General features: G+C 42.7%; 1 protein-coding gene across 8 annotated transcripts in view; it reads left to right on the top strand.

The window, feature by feature from the left end:
- CADM1 (cell adhesion molecule 1) overlaps positions 1-26,698 on the top strand; it is a 514,437-nt gene that overhangs the window by 267,817 nt on the left and 219,922 nt on the right. For 4 of the 8 annotated variants that reach the window (XM_053367116.1, XM_053367114.1, XM_053367113.1 and 1 more), the window contains 2 exons: positions 22,093-22,224; positions 23,226-23,455. The exons of 2 other annotated variants lie outside the window; for them this stretch is intronic. In XM_053367116.1, coding sequence (XP_053223091.1) covers positions 22,093-22,224; positions 23,226-23,344 — 251 coding nt within the window. In that variant the 3' untranslated portion in view covers positions 23,345-23,455. Of the gene's footprint in view, positions 1-9,182; positions 9,237-22,092; positions 22,225-23,225; positions 23,456-26,698 lie in introns of those variants that run through there. 2 more of the 8 variants (XM_053367112.1, XM_053367109.1) reach the window with 1 other exon arrangement.

Genomic DNA, 26,698 nt, shown 5'->3' with positions numbered 1-26,698 from the left:
TCACTTGCTACTGAAATAAATGATGAAGTCTGGAGAATTGGCTAATCCACCCCCATCCCATTGTCCACTCCTCTGTCAGCAACATTTCAGTCACAGAAGCCACAAGCTAGATTGGATTTAAGGGTGGAGAGTAACAGCCTAAATGAACCAAGGGTCTCAGTTGTACTCAAGACTCATTAGGATTGACAGTACCAGCATAGATGAACCATCATGAAGCACCTTGTATCCACTTGCCACGATTTCTAGCACTGTGCAAACAAAAAAATATTTAAGACTTACTGAGGTCCTATTGGTTGTGTGGTTCCATTGAGACCACCATTAATGACAGAAGCATCTGAAAACTTGTAAAGAAAACATTATGGTAATGGGCAAAGAATTCCAGAACAAGAGTTTTACAAAAGTAAAAGCTGGAACAAAACAAAACAATGAATTAGATGTTTAGTTGTTGCTGCCCAAAGAGGAAACTGTAGCTTTTGTTTTAAGGAAACAGAGGCATGAATGTTTATGGGTATCCCTAATCTTTAAAATAAATAAAACTAATATGTTACTAATATGTACACTTGAACACTATTCGGCCCATTAGATAGCTGATACTCATTAGAAAGATAGTTGGAAAATATTTTGGAAAGTGGACTATTAATGATGCAAGAACACACATACATGCACACATTTTAGAGGTATACAAGACCCACAAATCAAGTCAATGTTAGCCTTAATATAGCCCAAAGTAAACTGGGGAACAGATAAGATATTTAGCCAGAAATACCTTATGCATTGAAAATAGTCAGCATATTGACTGCAAGCGCCCCATAACTTCCAAGCTGGAGCTGAGAAAGTTGTTGAACAAATAAATTACTAGGCATGTCAGGCAAATTGACCTTTGATATGCTTTCTGCCTTAAAGTAATAATAAAAGATCCTGGTTCGTTTGGCGTCCCTTCTTTGTCAAGGTTGCCCTTCCCCCATTGAAGCTTCTTTGTGGTTTCCTTCCAAGCTTGCATTGCCAGCGTGTGTATGGAGTTGACCAGATATTTCTTGTGTGTTGGCCATTTTGTTCTGAACAATGTCCAAATGAAAGTGAGCATGTCTGTGGATGGTGAGAAATGCATGATGGGCATGATGGGTAACCTGTCAAACCAGATGGATTGCCTCCAAAAATAAAAATAAAAATTTCAAATTAAAACACTAGTGGAAGGCCAAATACCCAAAGTCTCATTTGAGGACACAGGCTGTTTTTCAACATGAGGGAGGTGCTTGATCACTCCATGAATTTTTTGGAGTGTATCCGAAAGGACTGGAGGCGGGGGAAGGAGTTTGTCTGCATGCAAAACTATAGCAACCTCCCGCCATCTCTCTTCTCACAATGCAGGACTTAACAGCAGCTATGCATGGGCAAGTTTAAAGCACGGGCATTTAACTCTTCCAACTGCATATAAAGCTGAGATCTTTAACTTGCGGGTTTCCAGGTGTGCTTCCCCCCTCCCCCCACTCTTCTGCATTCATTGTCAGAATTCTAATAACAGCATGCTGTTCATGGCTGATGCTGGGGCTCTGGCTTTGGCTGCACTTCAGTGCCTTTTTTCAAGAATCCTATTTCCCTTTTAACTTTCACCTTGCAGTGCAGATGCCTTTTGGAAAGTTTCTGTTCTCTAAATCAGTAGAACAAAGCAGGACAGCTGCACGTGCTGGAGAGGTGGACCAAATGATTCCTACAAGCCAACCCCTTGCTATTTTTGGAGATTTGATTTTTTTTATCCTTTCTATCCTAAAAAAAGTCATTCCATGAATTTGTCCTACAAAGCTTGACTTGAGAGTACACCTACCCTATTTTGGCTAATGATGCTAACAATGCCCTTTATTCCCCAGTGAACCACTTACCAGAGAAAGGAAGAGCAGAAGAGTGTCGTTTTTAAATCAGATATGCATTTCAATAATGCAGTTCAGACAGAGTTAGGATGTTAAATGCTGCTTTCAAATATTTCCAAGTGCGATGCTAATTCCCCAGGACAAGTGCTTCTGAACAACTTCACAATAAGTTCTCTAGTGGGTTGTAAACCCCCCCCCAAGTTATGGCGAAAATACAGTGCCATATTACACTTCCTCCTTTTTTTTTAATGAAGTGAATGTGTATTTACTAGCACAGGGATAACCAACATAGTGCCCTGCAGAAGTTGGACCCCAGCTTCCGTCAGCCCCAGCCAGCATAGCCAGTGGTCAGGGGTGATACAAGCTGTATTCCAACAGTACCTGGAGTGCGCCACTGGCTATGTTGACCCCAATGCTAACATCTCCAGCAGAACACTTTGAACCCTCAGTTTCCTCCTCCTTCCTGGTTCATCTGAAACAGAAACCATGTGCCAGTTGTTAAATGTATGCATTGCATTGAAATTCAGACATTGTGCAGCATTGCAATGCACACACATGTGCTGTTACTAAAAAGAGAGAGAGAATTATAGTGGCCTTCAGGTTATAGATGCTGTTGACCAGCTGTAGGGACATCTCAAATGGAGCATCTTTTCAACAGCAATTCAGCCTGGAGATTGGGTTTCAGCAGTCATATCATTTAAACTGGGAGCAACATATCCCAAGGGAGATATGGGCAACCCATGTCATTTTCAAAGTTGATAAAGCAGACCTATGAGCACAGGACATGAGTGGGGTGCAGGATCCACGTGGTGAGTTAGACTGTACACCCACACAAACACAACCTAAAGTAGCGCTCTGTGGCTCCTCTGAAGTAAGCATGCTACCCAACCATTCAAATGGAACAGAAAGCTATGTAGAACAGCCTGCCCACATCTGAAGACATGCTAAAATATATATAACTGTTATCATTGAAATAGAAGAGAGAGAAAAACCACAGCAGTATCAAAGGGGAACAGCATCGGCAGTCACTAAAGAGCCTGAAAACTATTATTTTTTTGGAAGCAGCAATTATTCCTTTGTCTTAGCCCAGAAGTCTGTGCTGTCTCTGCCCTCTTCTCACGTGGTCCAGGATTGGCTCGATAAGAAAATATTCAGCAAGCAAAAATCTTGGCTAGCTACGTTTGAAATCACAAGTGTGACAGCAGTAGAATAAGAAATAAATAACTGGCAATTTAAAATGGCAGGATGATGGGTGTAATTTTTCTGCAGCATTTTTTTTATATATAAAAAATTAAACATCTGTATGCTACTTTTCAGCCTGCAGTATGACTCACAACAACAAATGACAAAAATGACAAATGATAAAACAAAAAAATACTACTGAAAGAGTCATCAGAGAGGCAGCAGCAGCAGCAAAACATTAAGCAGCAATATCATGTGAACAAATTCTGGGGCTGAACCAGCTTTTGGCACCCTGGTGGATGGCCTATATTAAGAGTGGGACAGGCAGAGTACGACTGCTTCTGCTTCTTGATCTCAGCAAATTTTGATACCATTGACTATGGTATTCTCAGGGACCGACTCAGGCTCTGTGGGATGGGTCTTATGGGCACTGTTATATAGTGGTTCACTTCCTACCTCCAGGGTTATGTGCAGAGATTAGGACTGGGAGATTGTTTTGGCCCCATGGTCTTTGTGTTGTGATGTACAGCTGGGTACAATTTTGTCCTCAGTGCTGTATTTAACTTCTGTATGAAGACACTGGATGCAGACGTTCAGGGATGGAGGGCAAGTTGTCGTGAGTACGCTCAGTGCTTTTTTTCTGACTGTACTCACACAGTACTGGCACCTCCCCCCCCCCAAAAAAAAAAACTTGGCTTCTAAAGTGCATGTGTGAACACGGCACAGGGTCTTATTTTGCAAGTCTTAAAGATTGTGTAGATTCATCTGGGAGAGCAATCACTCATCCTCTGAGAGACACAAAACCCCTGCAAATTTTACTAGAAATACCCTTGCATACAAAAATTAGCAGTAAAAAACCATATTTCAAGCACAATAATAAAAGAGAGGGGTGTGAAATTAAACAACCTAGTGCCTCCAAGCAATACCTTCCATTGCCACAGACCAAGACAAACCGGCTTCTAAATGACATAGTATGGTTCAATATACATTGCAAAACAGAGGGGAAATGAATTTGTTTATTGTTATTTCTCCAGTTTGTAGACAGCCCTTCATCATGTCAATGTGATCTCAAGGCAGTTTCCAACAATGCACAAAATATAATACATAAAAGAAAACAGTTGTTAAAAACAACCCAACTAATAAAAAGAAGCAGGGGAGCAACAGCCTGGTGACAATGTTATCAAAGAGAGGTTACTAATTTACTCCCAATTCCTTGGAGAATAGGATTGTTTTAAGGCAAATGCTCTTAAAAAATAAAGTTGTAAAATGATTTTATATTTGCATCTTACTTACATTGCTCCTTTTTTTGTTTAGGCACTGAGTAGGGGTGGCGCTGTCGATTAAACCACAGAGCCTAGGACTTGCCGATCAGAAGGTCGGCGGTTCAAATCCCCGCAACAGGGTGAGCTCCCGTTGCTCAGTCCCAGCTCCTGCCAACCTAGCAGTTCGAAAGCACCTCAAAGTGCAAGTAGATAAATAAGTACCGCTCTGGCAGGAAGGTAAACGGTGTTTCCACGCGCTGCTCTGGTTCGCCAGAAGAGGCTTAGTCATGCTGGCCACATGATTCGGAAGCTATACGCCGGCTCCCTCGGCCAATAAAGCGAGATGAGCGCTGCAACCCCAGAGTCAGTCACGACTGGACCTAATGGTCAGGGGTCCCTTTACCTTTACCTTTAGGGGATCTTATCCGCCATAATGTAGATTGAACTCGCTATATAATTAGGGGAAATATTGTGCAGGACTCCTTTAACCAGCATCTGACAGGGTGGAGAGTATCTGAGTGAAACTTGCTATGATTAAGGTGCCCAAGCAGTAATTATACATATATTGGAATATAAATTAAAACAGTTTTACTCGTGAGCTTAGACTATATAACCATGCATCTTATTTGAGCCCCTCGGTTATAAAATGTGGCAGTAGAATATCCATCTGCCTTCAGAGAAAATGTGTCCACTGTCCTACCTTGTAATCCTTCTGGAACCATCTTGAGCAACGCAAGAAATGTGTTGTGAAAGACCTGACTAATCAAGGCTTCTCTGTACAAGGGAACAGAATTTGTCTTAGGTAAATGCCCTCCTCTCCTTAATATTCATATTGTAAATAAAGTAGGGGTATTGCTACTCACAGCATTTATAGCAAATTTTAATGGACATACCTGTGGATCAGTGTCTGATTATTGTTTACAATTCCATTTAGTCAACACTTAGATAATAGCAAGGATTTCCAAAATGCCCCTCTGTCAATTTCATTTTATTCAGATTTATATCCTGCCTTTTGACAGTATTCTTCCAAATGGCACACTGTTATCCAGACATGATTCAGCACCTTAGACTCCCCTCTGGATTAAGTTTGTAGTGCATAACTGTTCTCCAGACCTATCCATGAGACGACCTTTTGAGTAGTATTTCTAAGCTTCTTTTATTTATTTATTTTTAGAAATGTGTTTGCTGCTCTGGAAATCAATTTAGGAAGCAGTGTGCAGTTGTGTTGTGCAAATAAAAGTCTAGGAAAGGAAAGCAGAGTGCCCGTTAGACACAAGTACGTATTTAGACAGTTGCTGTACTTATTCAACTGATTCCAGCTTCTTTAATTCCAAGTGACTGAACAACTGCATGCAGTCGGAAAGTTAACTCTCATTTTTCACACACACACAGAGAGAATTTGCAGGAAAGTGGGAATGCTTGCTAATCAAAAATGAAGAATAAAATATTTTAAAAGCCAAATGTGAAGTATAATGAGAAGAAACCAAGACATAATTGTTCTCATGTTTCTTGACTACTAAGAATGCCATTCGGTGACATTTTTAAGTCTACCGGGATTCTGATATAAATGGACTAGTTGAACTGATCAGTTTCGTTTGTGGAGTGGGCGGGGGAAATAAAAGACCATTTGCTTCATAAAAAATTCAGCATTGCCCTTTTTACTTTTCAGAAAACAAGGTTTTCTTTAAGTGAAAGAAGAAAATCCTCTGAAAAGAAACAGATTGGAGGAGATAAAAATAGCTTTCTAAATGATGCTTTTGAGGAGTCAGCTTGCATTCTTGTACTACAAGTGTGACCTTAGGGCCCAGAGATTCAGTCTTCTGAATTCCAGTAGTGGCTTCAAAGGCATGTTTGTTGTCACTAATCAGTAATATTTCTTCCTTCAGCATATAATTTTATCAGCAGTGTCCACTTGACTTGGTGATTATCAGCCAGCTGCAGTCTCTACACACAAATGCACAATCTAGTTACAATCCAGACCCAATTATTTGGTTGGGTGTGGGGCGGGTTAGAAGCGCCTAATTCACATCAGATTGCTGCTGACACACTGCATTAGTGCAAATATTTTCTAAAGCCAAACTCCCCCCCCCCCCAACCTGGACAAAAATAGTGGCAACCTGTGAACACTGACACACCTCGACTCCACAATGGGCGCAATTCACTGCGTCAGCTTGATTGGAAAGAGGTGTTGCAAACATGCATTCAATGGCACACTTGTGTTGTTAGCAAAATCCCATTTCTTTCACTGAGCTTGCACCCGAGACATTTCCAGTGGACCATGTCCGTTGACCTTTATATTTGGATATTTATAATTGACTCCCTATGCATCTCTAATGTGGGACTTTCCAGGGTTATGGCTGCCTTCGTGAATACATCTCAACATAATTCTATTCCAGTCAAGCTAAAGCAAACGTTTATGCAAATATACTAACCAAATACACTAATATACCAATTCTGGGTCCCCTTTATCTTTGTGCAGTGAGCTAAGCCTCCTTAGGGAAGTTCAAAGCCTCAAGCTGCGATGTCTCCCTAACAGATAGCAGTTATTCATTCCCACCTAAAAACTGCAAAGAGATGAAGTTGCAAAGGTATCCCCACAAGCCCCAGAGCTGCAGTGTGTGACAGTTTCATTAATGTGGCCGGCAGAAGGCATAGCTTAGTCAGGGCCACTCACAGCTCAGACATACAGGTAAATGTGTGCCTGAACACTTTTCACCTTACAGCTAGGCAAGGAAAGCCTACCATGATTTACAATAATTATACCTCCTCAGGAGCACAGAATTTTGCATCCTGGGGGGGGGGGGAGAACCAACACAAAACTCACTCAGAGAGGGCAGTTTAGTACACGCCTTTCTTTTACTTGCAAATGACATTCTCCATCAAAGTTTGCAAAGCCTGCAGCTCTTCCTTTGCTATGAGAGTGTGCACAGTTTAGCTATTAACAGAAGCACCTGCAAAGTATTGTTTACAAGCTAAAGCAGCTGACACAATTGATAGTGGCCCCTTCACAGTAAAATGTCAGTGTGTTTTCTCCAGCATCACAGAAGCTGCTTTCCCAACTACCCACAGAGCCTTAACTATTTCAGATTAGCATTCAGACTCCTGTTCAATCTTAGCAGGGCAATTCATCAACTGCAGCCCAGATAAATTTTTTTTTGGGGGGGGAAGGTACCCGCTCAAATCTGGGCAAGTAGTAGCTTGGCACTCTGCATCTTAAAAATTAATTTTTTGACTGTGCTGTGTTGTATAACGTGGTTTTGGAAGCCGGTTTTACATTGGCAATCAGTCATTGGGTAGCAAGTATTTTTTAGAACAGCCTTTGCCAAACTGGTGCCTTCCAATCGTTTTGGACTATGACACTCGTGCTGACTGGGGCTGATGGAAGTTGTAGTCCGAAACACCTGGAGGGCACTAGGTTGGCAAAAGCTGTTTTAGAGCCAAGCTAGACATTACACAGAGGAAAAAGTGTTTTCCTTCACATTTTTTTTAAAAAAACCACAATTATCTTTTGCAGCTTGTCAGCCTGAGCAGTGTAAGGAGAGCATGCATCTACTACCCTCTGGCCATTTCCCAGTTCAAAAACAGCCTCTCTAAATCTATGTTTCATACACTCCTTCCTCATGGTAGGAAAGAAATTGGGGGGCTGCCGTTGGAAGGAGCCAGCAAGTAGGAATAGGGTCAGGCAGTCTCTTTCCACACTGTTGTTGTTGCTGCTGCTGCTTCTCGGCCTTTTGGCTAAGATCAAGTGTAGTATCTTTCGCTGCTGCTTCTCTTCTCTCTCCAGTGCAGTTTTTTGGTATAAAAAGCACACCATCAGTAGCAAAAGACAATGGAAGACAATGGGACTTCATGTGACACCCAGCTTTTCTCTTAATTAAACAGGCTTCCATCAACTGCCATCTCCTTGCAGCCTTTGGCTGAGAAGCATCCAAACTTTCCCACAAATGAATCATTAAAAAAAAAAAAACCAATTGAAAAGTGGCAGCTGTAAAAACCAAACGTCATGTTTTGCCAACAGATTTTGCCAAGAAGAAAGATCCAGGCAGGGGTTTCTGCCTCACTGCATTGTCAACTTTGAGATGGCTTTCCATAAAACAGATCACGCCAGAATATTTTAAAATGAAAATGCAACAACTCTCCATCTCCATGTGCTGCTGCTGTAGTTTTGAAAAGAGCACTTCAAGATAGTCCTGAATCTGACTCCCCAACCTGCTGCCCGTCAGATTTTGAATTTTAATTTTGGACTGCAACTCCCAATGGCTCCAGCCAGTATGACCGTTTAGGTGATAATGGGATTGATGGGAGCACAGCCATGCTGGTTGAGCCTGATGAGAGCTGTCATCTAAAATATTTGGAGGGCACCAGTCTGGGGCAGGCTGCTGTACATTGACAATAGACTGTCTTAGCCAGCATTGCCAAAATGTGCACCGAAAGCTGGAAAAATGTTTGCATTTTAAGTGTGTGTATAATCAAAGCAAGAATTGTAAACTAAAGTGATACAGAAAATTTAACAATTAATGTTTGGTGGGGGAGGGACTTGTTTTTGCATGCAGTTATGAATGAGTGGTTTCTGAATGTTTTGTACATGTTTCATGTGTTTTCAGTGGTGCAGACCTAGACATCTTTCTGACAGTCTATTGGTTGTTTGGTTTAAAAGAGGCAAAAAAACAAAAAACAACCACCCCAAAATATATTAACTGATTGGAGAGCCTCGTTTGCAAGCTAATCTGAGCAAAAAGCTTTTGTCAGATGCCGAGGGATTGACTTCTTTCGTTATTCTTTTCCCTGAGAAATTCATCCTCTGTTCTTAAGTGTTTTGTTTTCTCATCCCTTGAGGAACACAAAGAAAAATGAGTTTGTTTTTACTTGTAAGGCTTTACTCAGTTGCCAAATTCCGCCGAAGAGCTGGACTATGGGGATCTCTCAGGTAAGGGCTAGTTCTTAGGTTAAGCCAATGTGGTTGTTCAGTCTGTGGGTTTGTTTGCTTTCCACCTTGTTTGCATCCTGGCTGCTTTAAAACAAAACGAAACAAAAATCCATTGTGCAATTGCTGTGCGGCAGAATCGCAGCTAATCAGATGCAGCGGCCCATTATTCAGAATGGCTGCTCCTCTCCTCTCCCCTCTTGCCGTTGGGCTTTTCCTCCTCCCAATCGCTTGATAAGGACAAGAACTTACCAACGTGTATAGCAGCACTCGAGAGGGGGGGAGGTGATGGGAGCATAGAGCGCCGCGAGTTATATTACAGGTTGTCTAGTAGCTGCTGTGAGCTCAGTTGCTGGAAATAATTTTTTTGAATCCTAATTAGAGAACGGTTCGGTTGAAATTTTGTTGCATTTGTAAAACACTTAAGGATGCCAGGTTTGTGTGGGGAAAGGGGTGAGGGGTGTGTGTCTCCAATACAACCTTGCCTGGACTCTGGGTTGCCTGCTCTGTCATGTGCTGCTGTTAAATGGATGTGGCAGGATTCTCTTAAGTGCAGAGAGAAGAGGGAGATTATTTCATTGCATACCAGACTCTAAATGAATTATATGCCAACCTTACTTATTTTTTTCACAGCAGATTGAATATCTTTGCCAGGAAAAGATGTAGTCCTTCCTATTTTACTATCCTATGTTGTATCCTGTCCCTCCCCACGCCCCATTCGACTCAAGGCAGTATACATGGGGGTTATCCCATTCTTACCTTCGCAACAGCCCTTTGAGTTTGACTGGTGCTTTGTCCAAGAGCCCACAGCTGAGTGGAGATTTGCTCTCCACATTCCCACAGTGGAGATCTAATGGAGATTTAACTAATCCAAGTTAAAACTCGGCCCTTTTTTCCAATTGAGGAGTTAGGGTTCAGGCAACTGTAGTGTTAGTCTGGATATGCCATTTTCTACAGGGAGTATACAGGGCTGGTGTTTATATGGCCTATATTTTATAATGGATAAAATGTGTTTCCATTTTGACATAAAAGATGTATACTGTACTAAGATGGAAATTACACTGTTGACTGGAGACGTGGAGAGGAGTTTGTGCTATTAAAAAAAATCCATAGCTGTGTATTCCACTGATACTCACAGCATGAAATGAATCCTGTGTTGGCAGATCTGCTTTTTGTTTTTTAAGATAATCTTTAAAAATACCTATAGAACCAAAAAGGGGGGAAGGGGACAGAACTAATATTACTAATAAAAACTCATAAGTGGCAGGGGGGGGGGGAAATCAACAGTTACAACATAAATTATAAAGGTGAATAATATAAGAAATGTTAGATTTTACCTGTGTAGGAATCAATTATTAGATGTTTTGATTGTTTTATCACACGTTTGTTTTCCATCCTGGTCTCCTTTGGGAGAATGGACAGGATATTAATGTAATAGCAATATTAGTAGTAGTAGTAGTAGTAGTAGTAGTAGTAGTAGTAATTGATAGAAGCATCTAGTTGGCTGTATAAAATGAGAACAGAACCAATAATTGCATTCGAATGAAAATACAAAACTGTATTTTACCCTGACATTTTTTGTTCAAATTATATCAACAGAGACCATTTTTTATCAAATCTTGCAGCAGCAAATAAATTAAATAACAGTTCTAAAGCAGCAGTTTCAAGCCATCCTCTTAAATATCCCTAAAGAATTATCTTTGGATTTAGCAAGGTGCTATAAACTGCATTTTATTTCATTCTGTCTAGAACTGTGCTCTGAAATTTTAGTTGGTACAGGCAGTAACAAAAAATATGCATAAAATCTGCCTTAACAGAGCTCTCAACAGTTGTTAACACTGGACAGGTTTTAAATAATCTCTGTGGTTTCTCTGATAAGGTATCTTGAAATAATTTTCTTTCATGTCGCCTCTTACCAATCTGATAATGACACTGTCCCAAAAGGTTTAATCTTTCCCCCATTATTTATTGTTGTTTTTATTGTTGCTGTCTTTTGTATACAACTTTTGTGGGGGGGGATACCACAGCTGTTCACATATTACAACCCTCAAATACAGCAATAACAGCAGATAGGATGAAACTCACTCAAAGCGGAAATAGGCTTGCCATACGTCCGGAAAATTACTGACATGTCCTGGTTTTTGAGTGTAAAAATGGCATTGGGGGAATTTTGCTGAATTGGCTATACTGTATGTCAATGTGATAGGAAAAGCAACAGAAACAGCTCAAACAATTTAAAATCAGTATTTTTGGGTTAGGTTTCCCCAAGAAGCTCAACAATCTGGGTTTGTTCCCCCCAAAAAGAGCTTAATTTTGGAGTCGGGATTTTGCTTTTTGAAATATGGCAACCCTAGTTGAAATATATGTTGAGAGTGGGGTCTGTTTTGGCTGCATAAAATTGCAGATTGGGTCACGTACAATGCCAAACATGAGGGACCTTCCTGTTCATTGTTTGACACCAGGCTACAAATCCAGATTGGCTTGGCTTGATGGTTTGCTCATGAAATTCTTTCATGGCCCATCAAAGCACTTTATAAGACTCGTGAACTGATTTCTCCTCTCCCCCAAGCAGTCAGAGGCCCAGAGTTCTTCCAAATTGAGGCCTCCTGTCGCTTGTTTTAACCTCTCTTTCTACAACACTGAACTGCTCTAACCAAGTGGGATGGGAGGGGTGCAATCCAAGGCTTCATTCTGCGTCCATGAAACAGATTGTGATTGTGTAAAAGCATGATGGCATTCTAGCATAATTCCCATTCCAAGGTTCCTCTTGGATTCTGACCAGTATTTCTACTGCTAAGTCTGTTTTGAACTCCTCTTTATAGCGTTAGGTTGAATGAGTAGGAAGAAAATTAAAACTACATCCCATCTCTTGCTCCTTGCCTGTGTTTATTTGGTAATGTGACAAACCCATACATTTGTGCACAAGTGAAGCAATCTCTTTGCATTTATTCACTATGTTCCAGCCGATCACAACCCATTTTTAAGATTGTGCTCCTGCTAACATGTGTTGTAGAACACGGCACAATCAAAAAGGACCTGTGTAGCCCTTCCATGTAGTTTGATTAACTAATCAAAAACTGATTAGCACCTTTGTTCATGGGGGATGCTGATTAATCAATTACTATTGATTGTAAGCATGGCTTTGTTCTCTGGCAAAGGGATGCCTAGAGAAGCGGCCAATAAAAATTGAGCACCTGTCATAGCGATTAAATTTATTAAAACAAAATACATTATTTTTTATGAAGCTATCTTGAAATGGGTCACTGAAGGGGAACATATTGATTGAGGAAGGATGAACTTCTTGAATTTCGCTCACTTAAATTAGAGACCAAATTCAATTATAATGCAAGACAAACAGGTTAACACCAGCTTTAAATAGCCCATCAATAAATTAGAATAGGTGCAGTACACTTAACGCTAAACTAGGGCAATGAATAATATTGTCTGTCCCTGGCTCTTCCAGGCCTTGGTTTTAACCTTTCTGGATTATTATGGGCATAAACATGGCCTGCATTTCTCAGGTAGAGACACCAGCCCTTCTGCCACTTTGCGTGGCATGTCCTTACACAGTGAATCCGATTCACTTGACCGGACCTGGGTGCCGTTTGAAGCTCTCACATGCCTGCTCAATATCACAGCCTCCTATGTCAGTGTAAGGCAGCCTTTCTCTGTGGGTCCCCAGATGTTGTTGAACTACAACTCCCATCACCCCTAGCTAGCAAGGCCAGAGCTCAGGGATGATGGGAGTTGTAGTCCAACAACATCTGGGAACACACAGGTTGAGAACCGCTGGAGGCCTTCTCCAAATTTAATGGATTGGGCTGTGATTTAATGTGCATGTTTCCATAACTGTTAGTGCTGGAGAAACAAAAGCTTACTCCACACGCCCTTTCTCTTTGTGGCTTGTGCTGATCTCCACCCAAAACCCAGCTCCTTGTTGTGCACCTCCCATTCCTTTCAAAGGTGATTTGTGTTCTTGCAAAAAGCAAGTTGTGTTGCTCTGCTTGCAAATTAGCCAGAGATAGCTTTGCTGTATGGCTATTTACGCTGAACAGTGAGGTTGAATAGCTAAATGCTGTGCCCTTTAGCTATTGTGTGTGTGTGGGGGGGGGATAATTATCTAGGGATTTTGGCAGGGTGGGCTCAGGATTATCATAGAATTACAGAGTTGGAAGGAACCCCAAGGATCATCTAGTCAAACTCCCTACAATGCAAGAATATGCAGCATTCCCATATGGGGATCGGACTTCCAACCTTGGAGTTCTTAATTTATGATGTCCAAAGTGGGATTTCCAAGAGGAGTTCCCAGGGGAGACAAGTCCTCATAGGACATCTGGTCCAGCATATCAACCTTTATGGTGTGTGGTTTCACAGGTAAATTCAGTTCCAATATAGGCAAAAGCTAATGTCAAGGTCCTTGAACCAAAGCTTGATTTCCATGGCTTCCCTTAGAAATGTTGAAATAAAACACCTTCACCACGGTGATGTCTAAAGATAAATCACCTGGCAGCATTAAGCAAAGCATGTATAGTTGCACACGGGTATGTGTACGTATGTGGTGGAATCATCATAGTATTAAAAATTCATTCCCCTTTAGAAATGGTGGAGCTGTTAAAACTTATGTAGGAGGGAGCCTTAAATCGAAATGTGCCGAAATTAACAGTCATGCTGAGCCCACACAGAAGAGATCTATCAGCCCTTTGGTTTTATAGCGAAAATGTGCACGGCAGAAAATTCAGGCTTGCTAGTATAGCATTGCCCCCCCCCCCTGCAAATAGAGTGTTTTATTACCTTTGTCTACATAACTTAGTCACACACACACAAAAGTTAAACAAGGAGCAAGAAAACAAGACCCCGTGGAGCAAATGTGTTAAATCATAGCAATAAAGCATCCTGTGTCTGGAGTTCCTTAAGTACTTTTCTTCTATTGTGCCCCAGGTATTAAAAAAACAGAAGCTTCAATGTATTGAGTACCCTGCTGCCAGAGCTGGAGCAGCCCACAAAGAAGGAAGTTGAAAATGACTGAAAAGTTAAGAGTTCAGAGGAAGGCTTTGACCCAGCTGCTGAGCTCAACAGCTGCCTGCCCATCTAGCCCGTGTTTTCTAACTTGTGCATGAATGATCTAGACTTGGGGTGAGCAGGGAGGTAGCCAAGTTTTACTGGTGATTGTTCAGGGGGGCAAAAACAAAAAGGGATTTTGAGGAGATCCAAAAGGATCTCTCCGAAGCGGGTCAATGGGCAGTAAAATAGCAATTGCTCTTCAGTGCAAGCAAGTCTAAAGTGATGCACATTGAGGCAAAAAATACCCTAATTTCACACATATGCTCACGGAGTCTGAATTGGCCCTGACTGACTAGGAATGAGACATTGGGGTCATAGTTGATAGCTGTTGGCTGCTGTGAAAAGGGTGGCTTCCATGTTAGGGATCATTAGGAAAGGAATTGAAAATAAAACTGCTGGTATCATAATGCTATTCTACAAATCTGTGGTGCACCCATGCTTGGAATACTATGTACAGTTCTGGTTGCCACTCCTGAGAAAGGATATTGAAGAGCTGGAAGAGGCTCAGGAAAGGACAGCAAAAACGATAACTGGAATGAAGCAACTCCCCTACGAGGAAAGCTTACAACATTTGGGGCTTTTTAGTGTAGAGAAAAGGCAAGCAAGAGGTGTGTATGATGATGCAGGGCATGGCCAAATTGGATTTCATGATACTTTATCCAATGAAACTGGATGGTGGAAGATTCTGGACAGACATTAGAAAGTACTTCTTTAGACAGCACATCGTTAAAATGTAGAATTAGCTTCAACCAGATATAGTGGCAGCTTTAAAAGAAGACATTGAGGATAGAACTATCAATGGCTATTAGCCACAGTGGCTAAGTTCTCTGTCCAGTGTTGGCTGTAATGGGCTTCTGAATACCACTTGGTGAGAATCACAGATGAGACGAGTGATGCTGCACTCAGGTCCTGCTCTGCGGGCTTCCCACAAACATGTGGTTGGCTGTTGTGAGAATAGGATGCTGCACTAGATAGATGCGGTCCAACAGGGCTCTTGTATGCTTATCCCACCACAATAAATACCCATTTCAGAAAGCGCTGGCTCTCTGAGGCCCATGTTCGATCTGCATGCCTTCGACTCCAGAGGGAACAAGAGCACTGAAACTTCATGTTGCATGACCCCCGCCAAGCCTGAAGCTTCCTTGGGAAGCACTTTGCGTAATGGCCACTCTAGCCCTGTTCCCAAGGAAGATGCAAGTGTGAGGTTGTTCTCCATAATAGGCCATTAAAGCCCGCCCCAAAGCTTCATTCGCTCTCTATTTTTTTGTATGTTATGTAATATTTTTATTTAGGTCAAGTCCCAGTCAGGCAGATTTGATGCGTATCTTAACAAAGTTGACATATAATCTGTTAGGATGTCTGCATCATTTGGAGCGTGCATAGGTAACTTCAAAACAGTTTGTTCTAAGCATCAAGTGTCTCTTTTACGCAGGGTAATTGCCAGAATTTTATTTGCTAAAATATTGGGAAACCAAGTAAAATTGCATGGCTAAATAAGATTAGGAACAGCTAATTTTCATTTAACTGCTTTTCAAATATCAACACTTACATCAGACCTGGAGATCTGATTTTACACATCACACATGAATAAACTGTCAATGTCCCAAGTCAAATCAATACGCTATGAATTTATGGTGAATGTTGCTTCCTTCTGTAGATATTTGGGGAAGTGGATGTATGAATTCTCTTGTTTAATTGAAGTGCCATTTAGTTTTAATGTCCCCCCCCCTCTCTCTCTGAAAGCCTAACATCCTGTCAATCCACATTTTTTGAGAATGCCAGGCTTGTGTTGGGCTCTCATTTCTAGAGCAAATATAAAAGCAGCAGATAGGGTGCAAGTGTTTAAGGCAGGAATTTGCAAACTTCGTTGCAGTGAGTCAAACTCAAAGCACTCCTCTCATAGCAGCCAGTCAGGCCCACAAGCAGGACATGAGCACAGCAACACTCTCCCCACTTGTGATTTTCAGGAACTGGTTTTCAGAGGTGCATTGCTCCAACAGTGCAGGTAGCACTTCTGCAGTTGTGCTATTGCAATGGGGGGGGGATTCTCTTTTGAAGAGCAGCAGCTCTGAGTCTTGTTGCCAACACTGTACAGGCACTTCTGCTGGTATCATGACCACTTGCAGTACAGTGGTACCTCGGGTTACATACGCTTCAGGTTACAGACTCCGTTAATCCAGAAATATTGCTTCAGGTTAAGAACTTTACTTCAGGATGAGAACAGAAATTGTGCTCCGGCCGTGCGGCAGCAGCAGAAGGCCCCATTAGCTAAAGTGGTGCTTCAGGTTAAGAACAGTTTCAGGTTAAGTACGGACCTCCGGAACGAATTAAGTACTTAACCCGAGGTACCACTGTACTGGCCAGTGTTCAGACTACAGCAGCAAAGGTAGGGGGTCTCAGTGAAATCTACATCCCCCCCCCACCCAACACCCATTCATTCTAGCCAAATCATTCCCAGCCTAGTACATCTTTTTAAAAAAACAAAACAGTGCAGTTACAGGATCTTCAGAACAGTTATGGGGCGAGTGAGCCTGCTCTGCCCCCTGTAATTTGAGCACCTGTACTCAGTGGCGTAGCGTGGGTTGTCAGCACCCGGGGCAAGGCAAGTAATTTGCGCCCCCTAACCCGTGAGAGAGAGTGAGTGAGGCAGGTAGGGGCAGAGAGCTGTGAGTGCGACCGCCCCCCCCCCCCCGATATTGCGCCCGGTGCGGCCGGCCCCCCCTGCACCCCCCACGCTACGCCACTGCCTGTACTACTTGACCCTATGCATTTGGGAGCCAGCCTGCTTCCGCAGTTCCATTTCTCCTTCGTCCACCTTTCTGGAGGCTCCTTGGAGGAAAGGCCGGCGTGCCCCAATGTATATTAACATCTTAATGGAAAAGCTGTACATGTATATACGTTTACTGCTCTCTCTGACAAGAGGGAATTACATGTCAGAAGGATTTGTAGCATCTGTAATTGAATTGCTGCTGAGAAAAGCAAATCTTAAGGAAGAATAACACATTAGGATTAGCAAATAATGTGGCGTTTTGTCAGAACCTGCCATCTAGCTTGTCCCTCTTCAGTACTGTACCGGTGACTCTCCCCCCCCCCCCCCGCTTCACTCTTTAACTAAAGAGACAATGTTAACTGGGGCAACCATTTCAGCTGACACATACTTTTAAGGTCAATATTTGTTTGCAAAGCAAATCCGTCACACCCCCACCCCCACCACTGGTTCTGGCACAGGTCGATAGTCAATGACACACACACACACACATATATTGCATACGCACACACAAACACATGATGGGCTGAGTTGGGGCATGCTATAACATCTAATGGTCACTTTGTGTTTGTTTTTACAATTAGCCGTTAACTTTTCACGCAGAATTTCTGCAAAGCAAAAAGATGATCTCCGCCAGCAGAGAACTCTGCAGTATGGCGTCCTTTGCGTGTCTCTTAATTTCATGTCCTGCTTCACACGTGTCATTTCTGCAGGGCTGCTGTACGTCTGGGTTTGTAGATTGTAACTTTTTAAATTGCCAGCTCGATAAGCAGATAAATCTCTATTTCAACTGGGGATACTTTTTTTTTTTTTGCACTTGGAAGACTTCAAAGGAAAAGTGTTACATAAAGAAGTGAAAACGCCTGATCTAATATCTTGTGACACTTTGAAATAAAAAAAAAATTGATTTGCTTCCAGAAGCATCTAAAAATAGCAAGGCTCATTCCAGTATTGCACCCCAGCCAGCAGAGACCACCAGCTGGTAGCACAGTGGGTTTTTTTTGTGGGTTGTTTTTTTTAACTTTTCAGAAATCACTCGGGTATACAAAGTCAAATCTAATCTTTGCATTTTCCTTCTTTCTTTTTTAAAAAAATCTAAATCGCAAGCATAAAATGTCCCTGAGGCTTTTGCTTTTCTCCTAAAAATGGATAACCAACCAAAATGCACTTAGAGACTGCAGGGAAGTAGAAGTCTAAGAAGAGATGCAAGGTGGGTGCTTTTCTGTAGATGTGGCATCTCTTCTCCAGCTTCCAGCGCCCAAGAGAGGTGGTTTGCGGAAGAGGATGTGGGAGCACCACTAAAGAATCAGACAACTGGACCACTTCTGTTTGCAACAAAGTTTTCCTGCAGTATGAATCTCCCACCATTAAGGTCAACAAGCCATAGACCACCACCTCTACTATATACGTAGATTGAGTTTCCCTGCTCTCCTTTAATTACAGGAGATCTAAGAGTGCCTTTGAACAGTCTTAGAAAAGCAAGCAAATGACTTGTGGCCTGTGGATGAGACCAGAGTTGGAATTGGTATCAGACCCTTGTGCCCTTCAAAGAGTGAAGAAGTCTTCTGTCTTCAGGGCAGAGACTGTTGTAAAGGCACAAGTAAGGGGTCGATGTCCAAGGATCCTTCCCTAGGATGCAGTGCAGAAGTGAAGAAGACTGAAATGAAACTGAAATATTGATCAATGTTAGCAAGCTTTCTGTAGAATAACATCTGCAAACTGACTTAATGATCTCATTTGATGATCTAATAGAGGAAGCATGGGCTTGTTATCCTTTAAGGTGAGGAAGGCACTCTTGACTGTCTTCCACAGGTGCAATGCTCATTGGCTTGCAAGCACCAAGCATCATCTACACACTGTAGTTAATTTTTAATTAACATGTACCCTCAAAGACGGGATACTTAGCCATGCACAAAATAAAATAAACTCGGAGCGTGCACTCTGCAAAGCTTCTGTTTTCGTAGAAATAATTAAGAAAAATGTGAGTGCAGATCCCAGCGGAAGGAATCGCATTTAATAAACTCGGCTGGCCAAAAGCGTGTGGTAAGCGGCGCACAGGCTTCTTTGGGGAAGAACAGGCTAGATGAGGAGCTACTGCTGTTGACTTAATTGCAAATTGAACAGCAGCCACGAGAGCTTGGCAAGTGAGTGACATTGACACAATATTTCAGTTGGTCTGTTGCGGGACAGATGCTCAACTGGCGTAAATCAACCGAATGCCAGAAACTGTCACTTCAGCTGCGCCGGGTGTATATCAGCTGCGGTGCCCGTAGTTTTGTTGTCCCCCCCCCCATGTGTGTCCCATCTCCAGTGGACAACCTTGGCAGAAAAGGATGTGTTCTCTCCAGGCACTGTGCAAAGAGCCTTGTATTGTTTCCCCTAACATCACTCAAGATCATCCTAATGTCAGGAGGGCTTTAGAATTGGTGGGAGCAACCACAGAAATAAAAGCCCTTTAAGATTGGGGACATAGACCCATTGAGAGACCTGCAACTTCCCAGCTGGCAGGTCAGGGGTTGAATTTTTTGCCTGTGTGCTCCTCCCTCTGCCCTGCTTGTACCATTTCCCAGGAAATTTTGGTGACTCCATCTGAAAAGCCACGGGGACAGGACAGGCGGAACCAGATCTTACCAGAATGTGATAGCATCTTTAATTTCACACGGATTTAGACCTTCCCTTGGTAGCTCAGTAGCATATAACAGTTATGACAAGATGCTGCCAACTGAGTCAAGCTGTGATCACAGAGACACTGGGAATGTGATTGTTGATCAAGCAACACGATAAGCCCATTAATTGTGGGAAGCATTAAAATATCTTTCTCATTTAAATATCCATGCGCAAATTTTTAAAATAAATGTTTCCTTACTCCGGATCCTGGTATTATGGAAGAACTGCATTTTCCCTTGTGATCTGAAGCGATTTGGCCATTTGGTATTTGTTCATTCTCCTCCTTGAAAAACGTGTTCTTAAGAGCTGTCGTACTGAGGCAATTTTTTCTCGCTCTGCCTCTGGGCCACATTTCGACCCTGCATAAGCACTGCTCCCCTATGAAACAAGAGATAATCTGGAGCATACTCTTCTTACCGTATATTAAGAGATGCCTTTGCAGGAGATGGTCATGCAAACTAGTTTGCATCCTCTCCATGATTCGCCTTTTGGGCTTCCCTGGGGAATGGAGTCTTGGGACCTTAGTTAAACATCCGGCAGGCAAGTAACACAAGAACTGTCCCCAAAGCATGTCCGCTTAGCTGTGGGAGAAACTCGTAATGCAGAGCTGAACTCGTGGGGTGCGTTGCCAAAGAGCACTTTTACCTTGCTCCCAGCAGAGCAGTGGTTGTGGTCCTGTTTTGTGCGGACTTGCAAGCTTGCCAGATGCTGCTGGTGCTCATCCTCCGTCGACAGTGCGCAGGGCCCTTGAGTTGCATGGTAACCATGTGTGGTTGACTGCTGCTGACCTTAGCCCACTTCTCGATGCCCCGACGTGAACCTCGGTTTTTCCTCTTTGCGGTTTGAAAGGTGGCGGCGGCGGCAGCAGCAGCGGGGAACGCTCTGAAGGACCCTTCTCCTAATTGAAACTGTTTTTAATTAAACCGTTTTACAGCGCTCTCAGTCACGAGTTATTTACTTACATCCTTTGGTGCTTAATCTTGGAGCAAAATTGGAAATATCAATGGGAAGCATAAATTCCCAGCCCCTGCTGCAAGCATTGTATCAGGTCTCGCCTCCAAAGAGCACCATTACCTTTAGCTGTCACGGATCTGTACACTTGATCGATAAACTTCAAATATTATTAGAGGTGGAGGCTTCAGAGATTGACTCTGTTCTTTGGAGAGAGGCTGAGATAAATCTTTCTTAAAAAATTGACTGGAATTTGCACACTCGCTCTTCCTGGTGAAAGGCATTTCTCTTAGGTGCCTGGGCAGCTGCTGGGGGTGGAGGGGCAGATTTATGGGCTGTATGCTTCTTGTAGTGAAAGATTTAAATGGTAAATCCTTCACATATGACTTCACAAATCATGTAAAGTTAAAAGAATTTTACCGTTTCTGTTGCTGCTGCTGTGCTTAAATTGTAAGGGATGGCCAGTAAATCATTTTAATGGAGGTGTCACAGTTGAACTCAATAAAAAAAGGGGGGCGGCAACAATGGTTTTAGCTTCCATTCCAAAATGTTAATGTATTAATCAACGAGAGAATAATTGTTTTTTACTACATTATAAATCTCGGTTGCCATTGGAATTGCAGCCAGGGCTGTTGTAGCTGCATTCTTAAATTAAAATTGTTTACATTGCTATACATTAATTTTACACAGCCATCGCTCATTCTGGGTTCGTTGTGGGATTTCTCCCCAGCCGCGCAAGTCCTTCCTCCTCTCCAGGTGGAGGGAGGGAGGGAGGGAGCAGCAGCTTATAAAAACAAATTAATTGTGTGGCAAGTTGTTAAACAAATAAAATAAAGAAGCATGTCGTGATTGCTTGCTATCTTCATTTCAGAGAAATCTTGCGGCGGGGATCAACAAACACAGAATTTGAAATTATCAGGCTAAGCTTCGAAAGTGTCTTCTCCTTGAGTCAGACAGCAATTTGAGAACAGGGAGCCCTTTTTTCCTTTCCGTCCCCCTTTTTTTTTGCATGCACAGTTTGGCTGTGTAAATGGTTATTTGAGATGACATCATCTAGGTTAAGTGCTGGGGACATCAGCGTGGAAGTTTTTGCAACAACAACAAAAACGATTCAGGGCTCCATGTGCTTCTTCCTCTCCCCTTGCCCCAGCTTTGCCCATCTTGACTTGCCCCACTGCATATGGAAATGTCTCTTATTGCTGCTCTGGGTGAGCCGACTAGGCTGGGTTGCTTGTTCTTCTGCCTGAGCTGACTTGCCTGGGTACTCCTATTTCCCCCCCTTGTTAAAAAACAAAAAAACAAAAAGCCACACACACTCACATAAAAACTCACATAAAGTGGAGGAGGGTTGTCCTGATTTGCAAGTGGCCATTATTACGGATATTAATACTTACTGTTTTCTAATTGTGGCAGATTCTCGAGCAGGTGAGGAAAGTGCCATCACCGCTGTGGACCATGCCGTGATCGGTGGAGTCGTGGCCGTGGTGGTCTTTGCGATGCTCTGTCTCCTTATCATTCTGGGACGGTACTTTGCAAGACACAAAGGTAAATCGGCAAGAGTAGGGCTTAACTGAACTCCCCCACCCACCCTACAAAAACGGAGAGGAGGAGTCTATAAGCACCTCACACCCATCACCTGTTTAGAGTTTTGCATGCGAGAGAACGAGCCGCTTGGTGCTTGTTTTCCCTAATCCTGCTTTCCCTAATCTGTCACTTGGCTGCCGTTTTTTAAAAGGTGGCTCTTCCTGAGAAAGTCCAGCCATACAGGAATCGCACAAGTTCAAATCAGAGTGAGGAACCAGGAACCAGTGCTCTCATTCTCTGTATGGGATTGTCAGGAAGCCCAGGCAGATGACTTCACAAAGTTCAGAAGAAGGAGGCAGTGCCCTCACTCTGATTTGAACATGTTGTGCATTTGTTCCTTAGGAGTTCCTATGAATGTTCATGGGTGTTCGTTTCATGTGGACTAATTTTTTTTTGCAAGATGTACCCTTGTTTTAGCTCGACAGGGGCTGTCTGCAACAGGAATGGACCCAGGTTCCAATTCTGATCCATGCCATTCTTTTTTAAATACAAGAAATACATAGAGTTACCAAACTGGACATCCAAGTGTTACTTCTCTAGCAAAATGAAAATTTGAGAGCATTTGGAGGGCTATTGGATATGGAGAGGAGAGGACAACCCTCCGCCTATGGCAACCATGCACCTCTCAAAGGCACAAAGAACCCTTTGCAATTGATGGGATTTGCAAGTATCCAATTCCATAACCTGTTTTGCTTTGATGCTTATTGCAGTTATCCCAGTTTGCCATCCTTCAGCGGCAGGGTGCATGGATACAGAGGGCTCTTAAAACAGTGGCAGGGCACATGCTCTGCATGCAAGAGATTCTGGATTCAATGCTCAGCATTTAAAGGGAACAGGCAGCAGTTTGGGGAAGAGACCTCTGCCTGGTGCTCTGCTGCCTACAAGTATATGCAATGCAGATAGTTGGTGCCACCACCATGGAACCCCTGTCTCAGCCCCTACGGTTGCTCCTCTCTTTGCAGGTACATACTTCACTCACGAAGCCAAAGGAGCTGACGATGCGGCCGACGCAGACACAGCTATAATCAATGCAGAGGGAGGACAGAACAACTCTGAAGAGAAGAAAGAGTACTTCATCTAGATCCGTCTTGATTTCCATGAGGTGTCCAACTGCGGACAGTTACTGGCCCTGTGTAGAAGATACAGACTGTGATGTTGGAAGTTGCTACCAGCTTATGGTTTTGGGTTTTTTTTTAACTTTGTCTCTTTTCTGTCTTTTTCTTTCTTTTCCCTTCCAGTGCTGTTTATTTTTATTTCTTATTTTTTTTATTGAATGGTTGGCAAAGTGTGTGGGGAGCATCGAGGATTCCCTGTGTAATAGAGTTCTTTGTAAAGTACATTCTGCTGTTTGGCACCTCAGTTCCTTTGGGTTTTTGATTCTCGGGCCGAGTCCAACTTGGATTTAGTTTAGTTCCATCATTTGCAGAAAATTCTGTGCCTTGTTTTATTTCTTGTTTCGTTGGGAGGGGAGGGGTGGAGAGCAGATGGTTTCATGTTCTTTTTTTCTTCCTAGCTTCTCTTGGAATTGCCTGCTGGGATCCCTTGAAAGTAGACTTGGTTTCTTTTCTTTTCTTTTAAGTGTTTTACCTTCATTTTTTTAAACTCCTGGGTTGTTTTTGGTTGTTGTTGTTGTTGTTTGAAACTGTGTCATCAAAGGAGAACCGGCACACCTTAGATTCCATCGTTTGAAATTCAGTGTATTCATCATCCACCCTACTCCCTTGTCATGAGAGCTTGGAAGAACACACTTTTTAGGAGAATGGTTTGCAGCTGCCCAGGTTTCCAACGCAGCAAAGACTAGCCGAAATAGGCTGAAACGTCCGGAATATGCTCTGCTTTTCATTGAGACCCAGAACCATGCTGAGTTACCTGCAAGCAAAGTGGACCCTGGGAGAGCGCGGAGTCTGTTCTTTATTCTAGGTCTATAGACTGACTCCTCTTTGCTGGACATGCCCGTATTGTCTGTACAGGAACAGGGTATTGAGTGCATTTCCCCGGTTCTCACCCTAAACAGCCGTGACAGATGAGGGCTGCTCCTTTCGTGCAAGTAGGCAAATTTGAGTTGTCGCAGAAGGGAAAGCGGGGAGGGAAGAAATGCGAAGTTCTGCTCTAATTATTTTCTGTTGCAAATGATCCCCACGCTGGCTCCCAATTGGCCTCGCATCGCTGTAATTTACAGGAAACAGGAAAAAGAGAAAACTTTGTGATGTGAAAGGAATACGAATCGGCCGACTTCTTTTTCTTTTTCTTCATTATTATGTTATCTGTCTTGGTTTGCCCCCTTCTTCTTCCTCTCTTCTTCTCTTTTGTATCTTGCTAAAGAGGGCACAGAGGGTGAGGCGCTATGATTGCGGCCTGCAGGTACTGTACATTACAGGTATTGGTCATGCTGAGGTATCCGTCCACAGACTGTGTGGAACTTTTCATTCCTTCAGATTTGACTTCACAAAAGGCAGGAGGGGAGAGAAGAAAAGACGCCTTGTTTTCATGCTGGACTGCCCTGCATCTCTGTTCCAGAAAGGTCAGAGCAGAGGTGGAGAAATCAGCATGGAAGGTTTTTTCCCCCCTTCCAGTTACTCAATCCAAACTCTTAAACGCTGAGTTTGTATGAGGAAATCAAGAATACACACACACACACACACACACACACACACACACATATATATATATATATATATATATATATATATATATATATTCTTTATTTCCTTTTCCCTGACTCTGTACCTTCCAAACGCAGCCCCTGGCCTCCTTCCTCAGCCTTAAGAGCCATCTGCCAATAAATTACTGATCCTTGCATGATGGTAGTCATGGGGAAGAGATAACTAAAAATAAGTTTACCTTGTGAGTGTTGGAGATCTGAAGCCTCGGGAGGAAGAGAGCGAAGTCTGTGTGTCTGCCACTTCCTTTCCTTTCCTGGGGAGGGGGAAACATGGTACCCCACCCCCCTTGGGGATAATATGCTGCTTCTAAACCCTTTTACCAAAAGGAGAAAGCGGCGTGTGATGTGAATCAGGATTTTTATTTTTTTTAATGAGGCACCAGATAAAGGGTTGGCATTAAGAAGAGGCTAGCTCATGAGGGAACCCCTCATTTCATTACGGAATTAAGGAATTTGAAGGATTAATTTTAGCGGCAGTCATGTTACGTACATGCAAAGTTTTATTAGGGGAGAATATCATCTCTAGATGTATTTTAAAAGGCTTTAAAAAATAGTTATATTTGTGGGTTTTAGGTTTGTTTAATTGTTGGCAGAGCCATTCAGATGCTACCTTTCAACACAAAATAAAACCCCTTTCCCCACTTCTTTTTCGTACAGTATTTTCCGTCCCCGCCCCCCCCTTTAGAACCGTGAAAACGCAATTGACCTCTTGCAAAGTTTTGTAACGTGCCCTTCTTGTTTCTCTGCCTTCTGTACTGCTTGAGACAACAGGTCAACCCCATGGAAGGGCAAAGACAGTGATTGAAAAATTGTGGGGGTGGGTTTTGGGGAGGGGGCTTTTTTCTACCCATTGATCACAGAACTGGCATACCGTTCCCTGAGCAGCTCATCTTTGTTTTGAAAAGTGTACAGTCGTGCAAGTGTTCCCAATGTAACTTTGACTTAATAATGTTGACATGTCTCAGGTTCATGTGTTTTGATTGGTGTTTTCCGTCTCAGGTAGATCGCGAAAAGTTTTTGGCCCCACACGTTGGAAGAGAACACAACGGGCAACCACAACAGGAACTGATGGGTTTTAGTTGTATATCAAGTTTTAAAGGGTTTTTACTTTTCTTTCCCCCCGCCCCCCTGCAAGTATACAGTGCACTGTTTGAAATGTATTGTTAAGTATTGATTTGTACAGGGTTAGATTACAAGGATTTTGTTAAGAGTGGAGAAAGAACAAACTTGTTTCCCGGGGGTTTGCAGCTTGGAGATTTTTCTTGGGCTTTGTGGTTGGGGAGTTTATTTTTTATAACATCAGCAACAGCAAAATAGGAATGTTGCCAAGAAAAATATGGGATGCATAACTGATGCCAAATAAGCTTGTTCTTTACTCACCGCCAGTGACATTTCGTTACTTCTGCCCCCTTAGGCCGATTCTGTTTTAAGGTGTCCATGGACAATGTTGCAGTGTAAGAAAACGCATATTCATATCTTCCCATTCACATTTTGTATTGGTTCATGTATACCATTTTTACAAAGAAAAAGAAGTACTATAAAGTATCTGTCTTCTTAATAAAAACAAATTAATGTTACAAAACTACTTTTCTGTCTCGTTTTGCACTCTTTTGCGGCAGCATCTACAAGGGATGCTCCTAAGTAGGAGGCAGGCTGCCATGTCCTCAGCCCTCTTTTGGGAGCCCCACCAGACGCCAACCATGTTTGTGTGCTCACCAGTCCTCCATCCCAAAACACACAACTTGGCCTCTCAGCTTTTCTTAAACTATCTGT

Source organism: Podarcis raffonei, chromosome 15 (assembly GCF_027172205.1).
Source record: "Podarcis raffonei isolate rPodRaf1 chromosome 15, rPodRaf1.pri, whole genome shotgun sequence".
Taxonomy (NCBI): domain Eukaryota; kingdom Metazoa; phylum Chordata; class Lepidosauria; order Squamata; family Lacertidae; genus Podarcis; species Podarcis raffonei.
The sequence above is the reverse complement of the archived record's forward strand: the minus strand, read 5'-3'. Positions and strand labels throughout refer to the sequence as shown.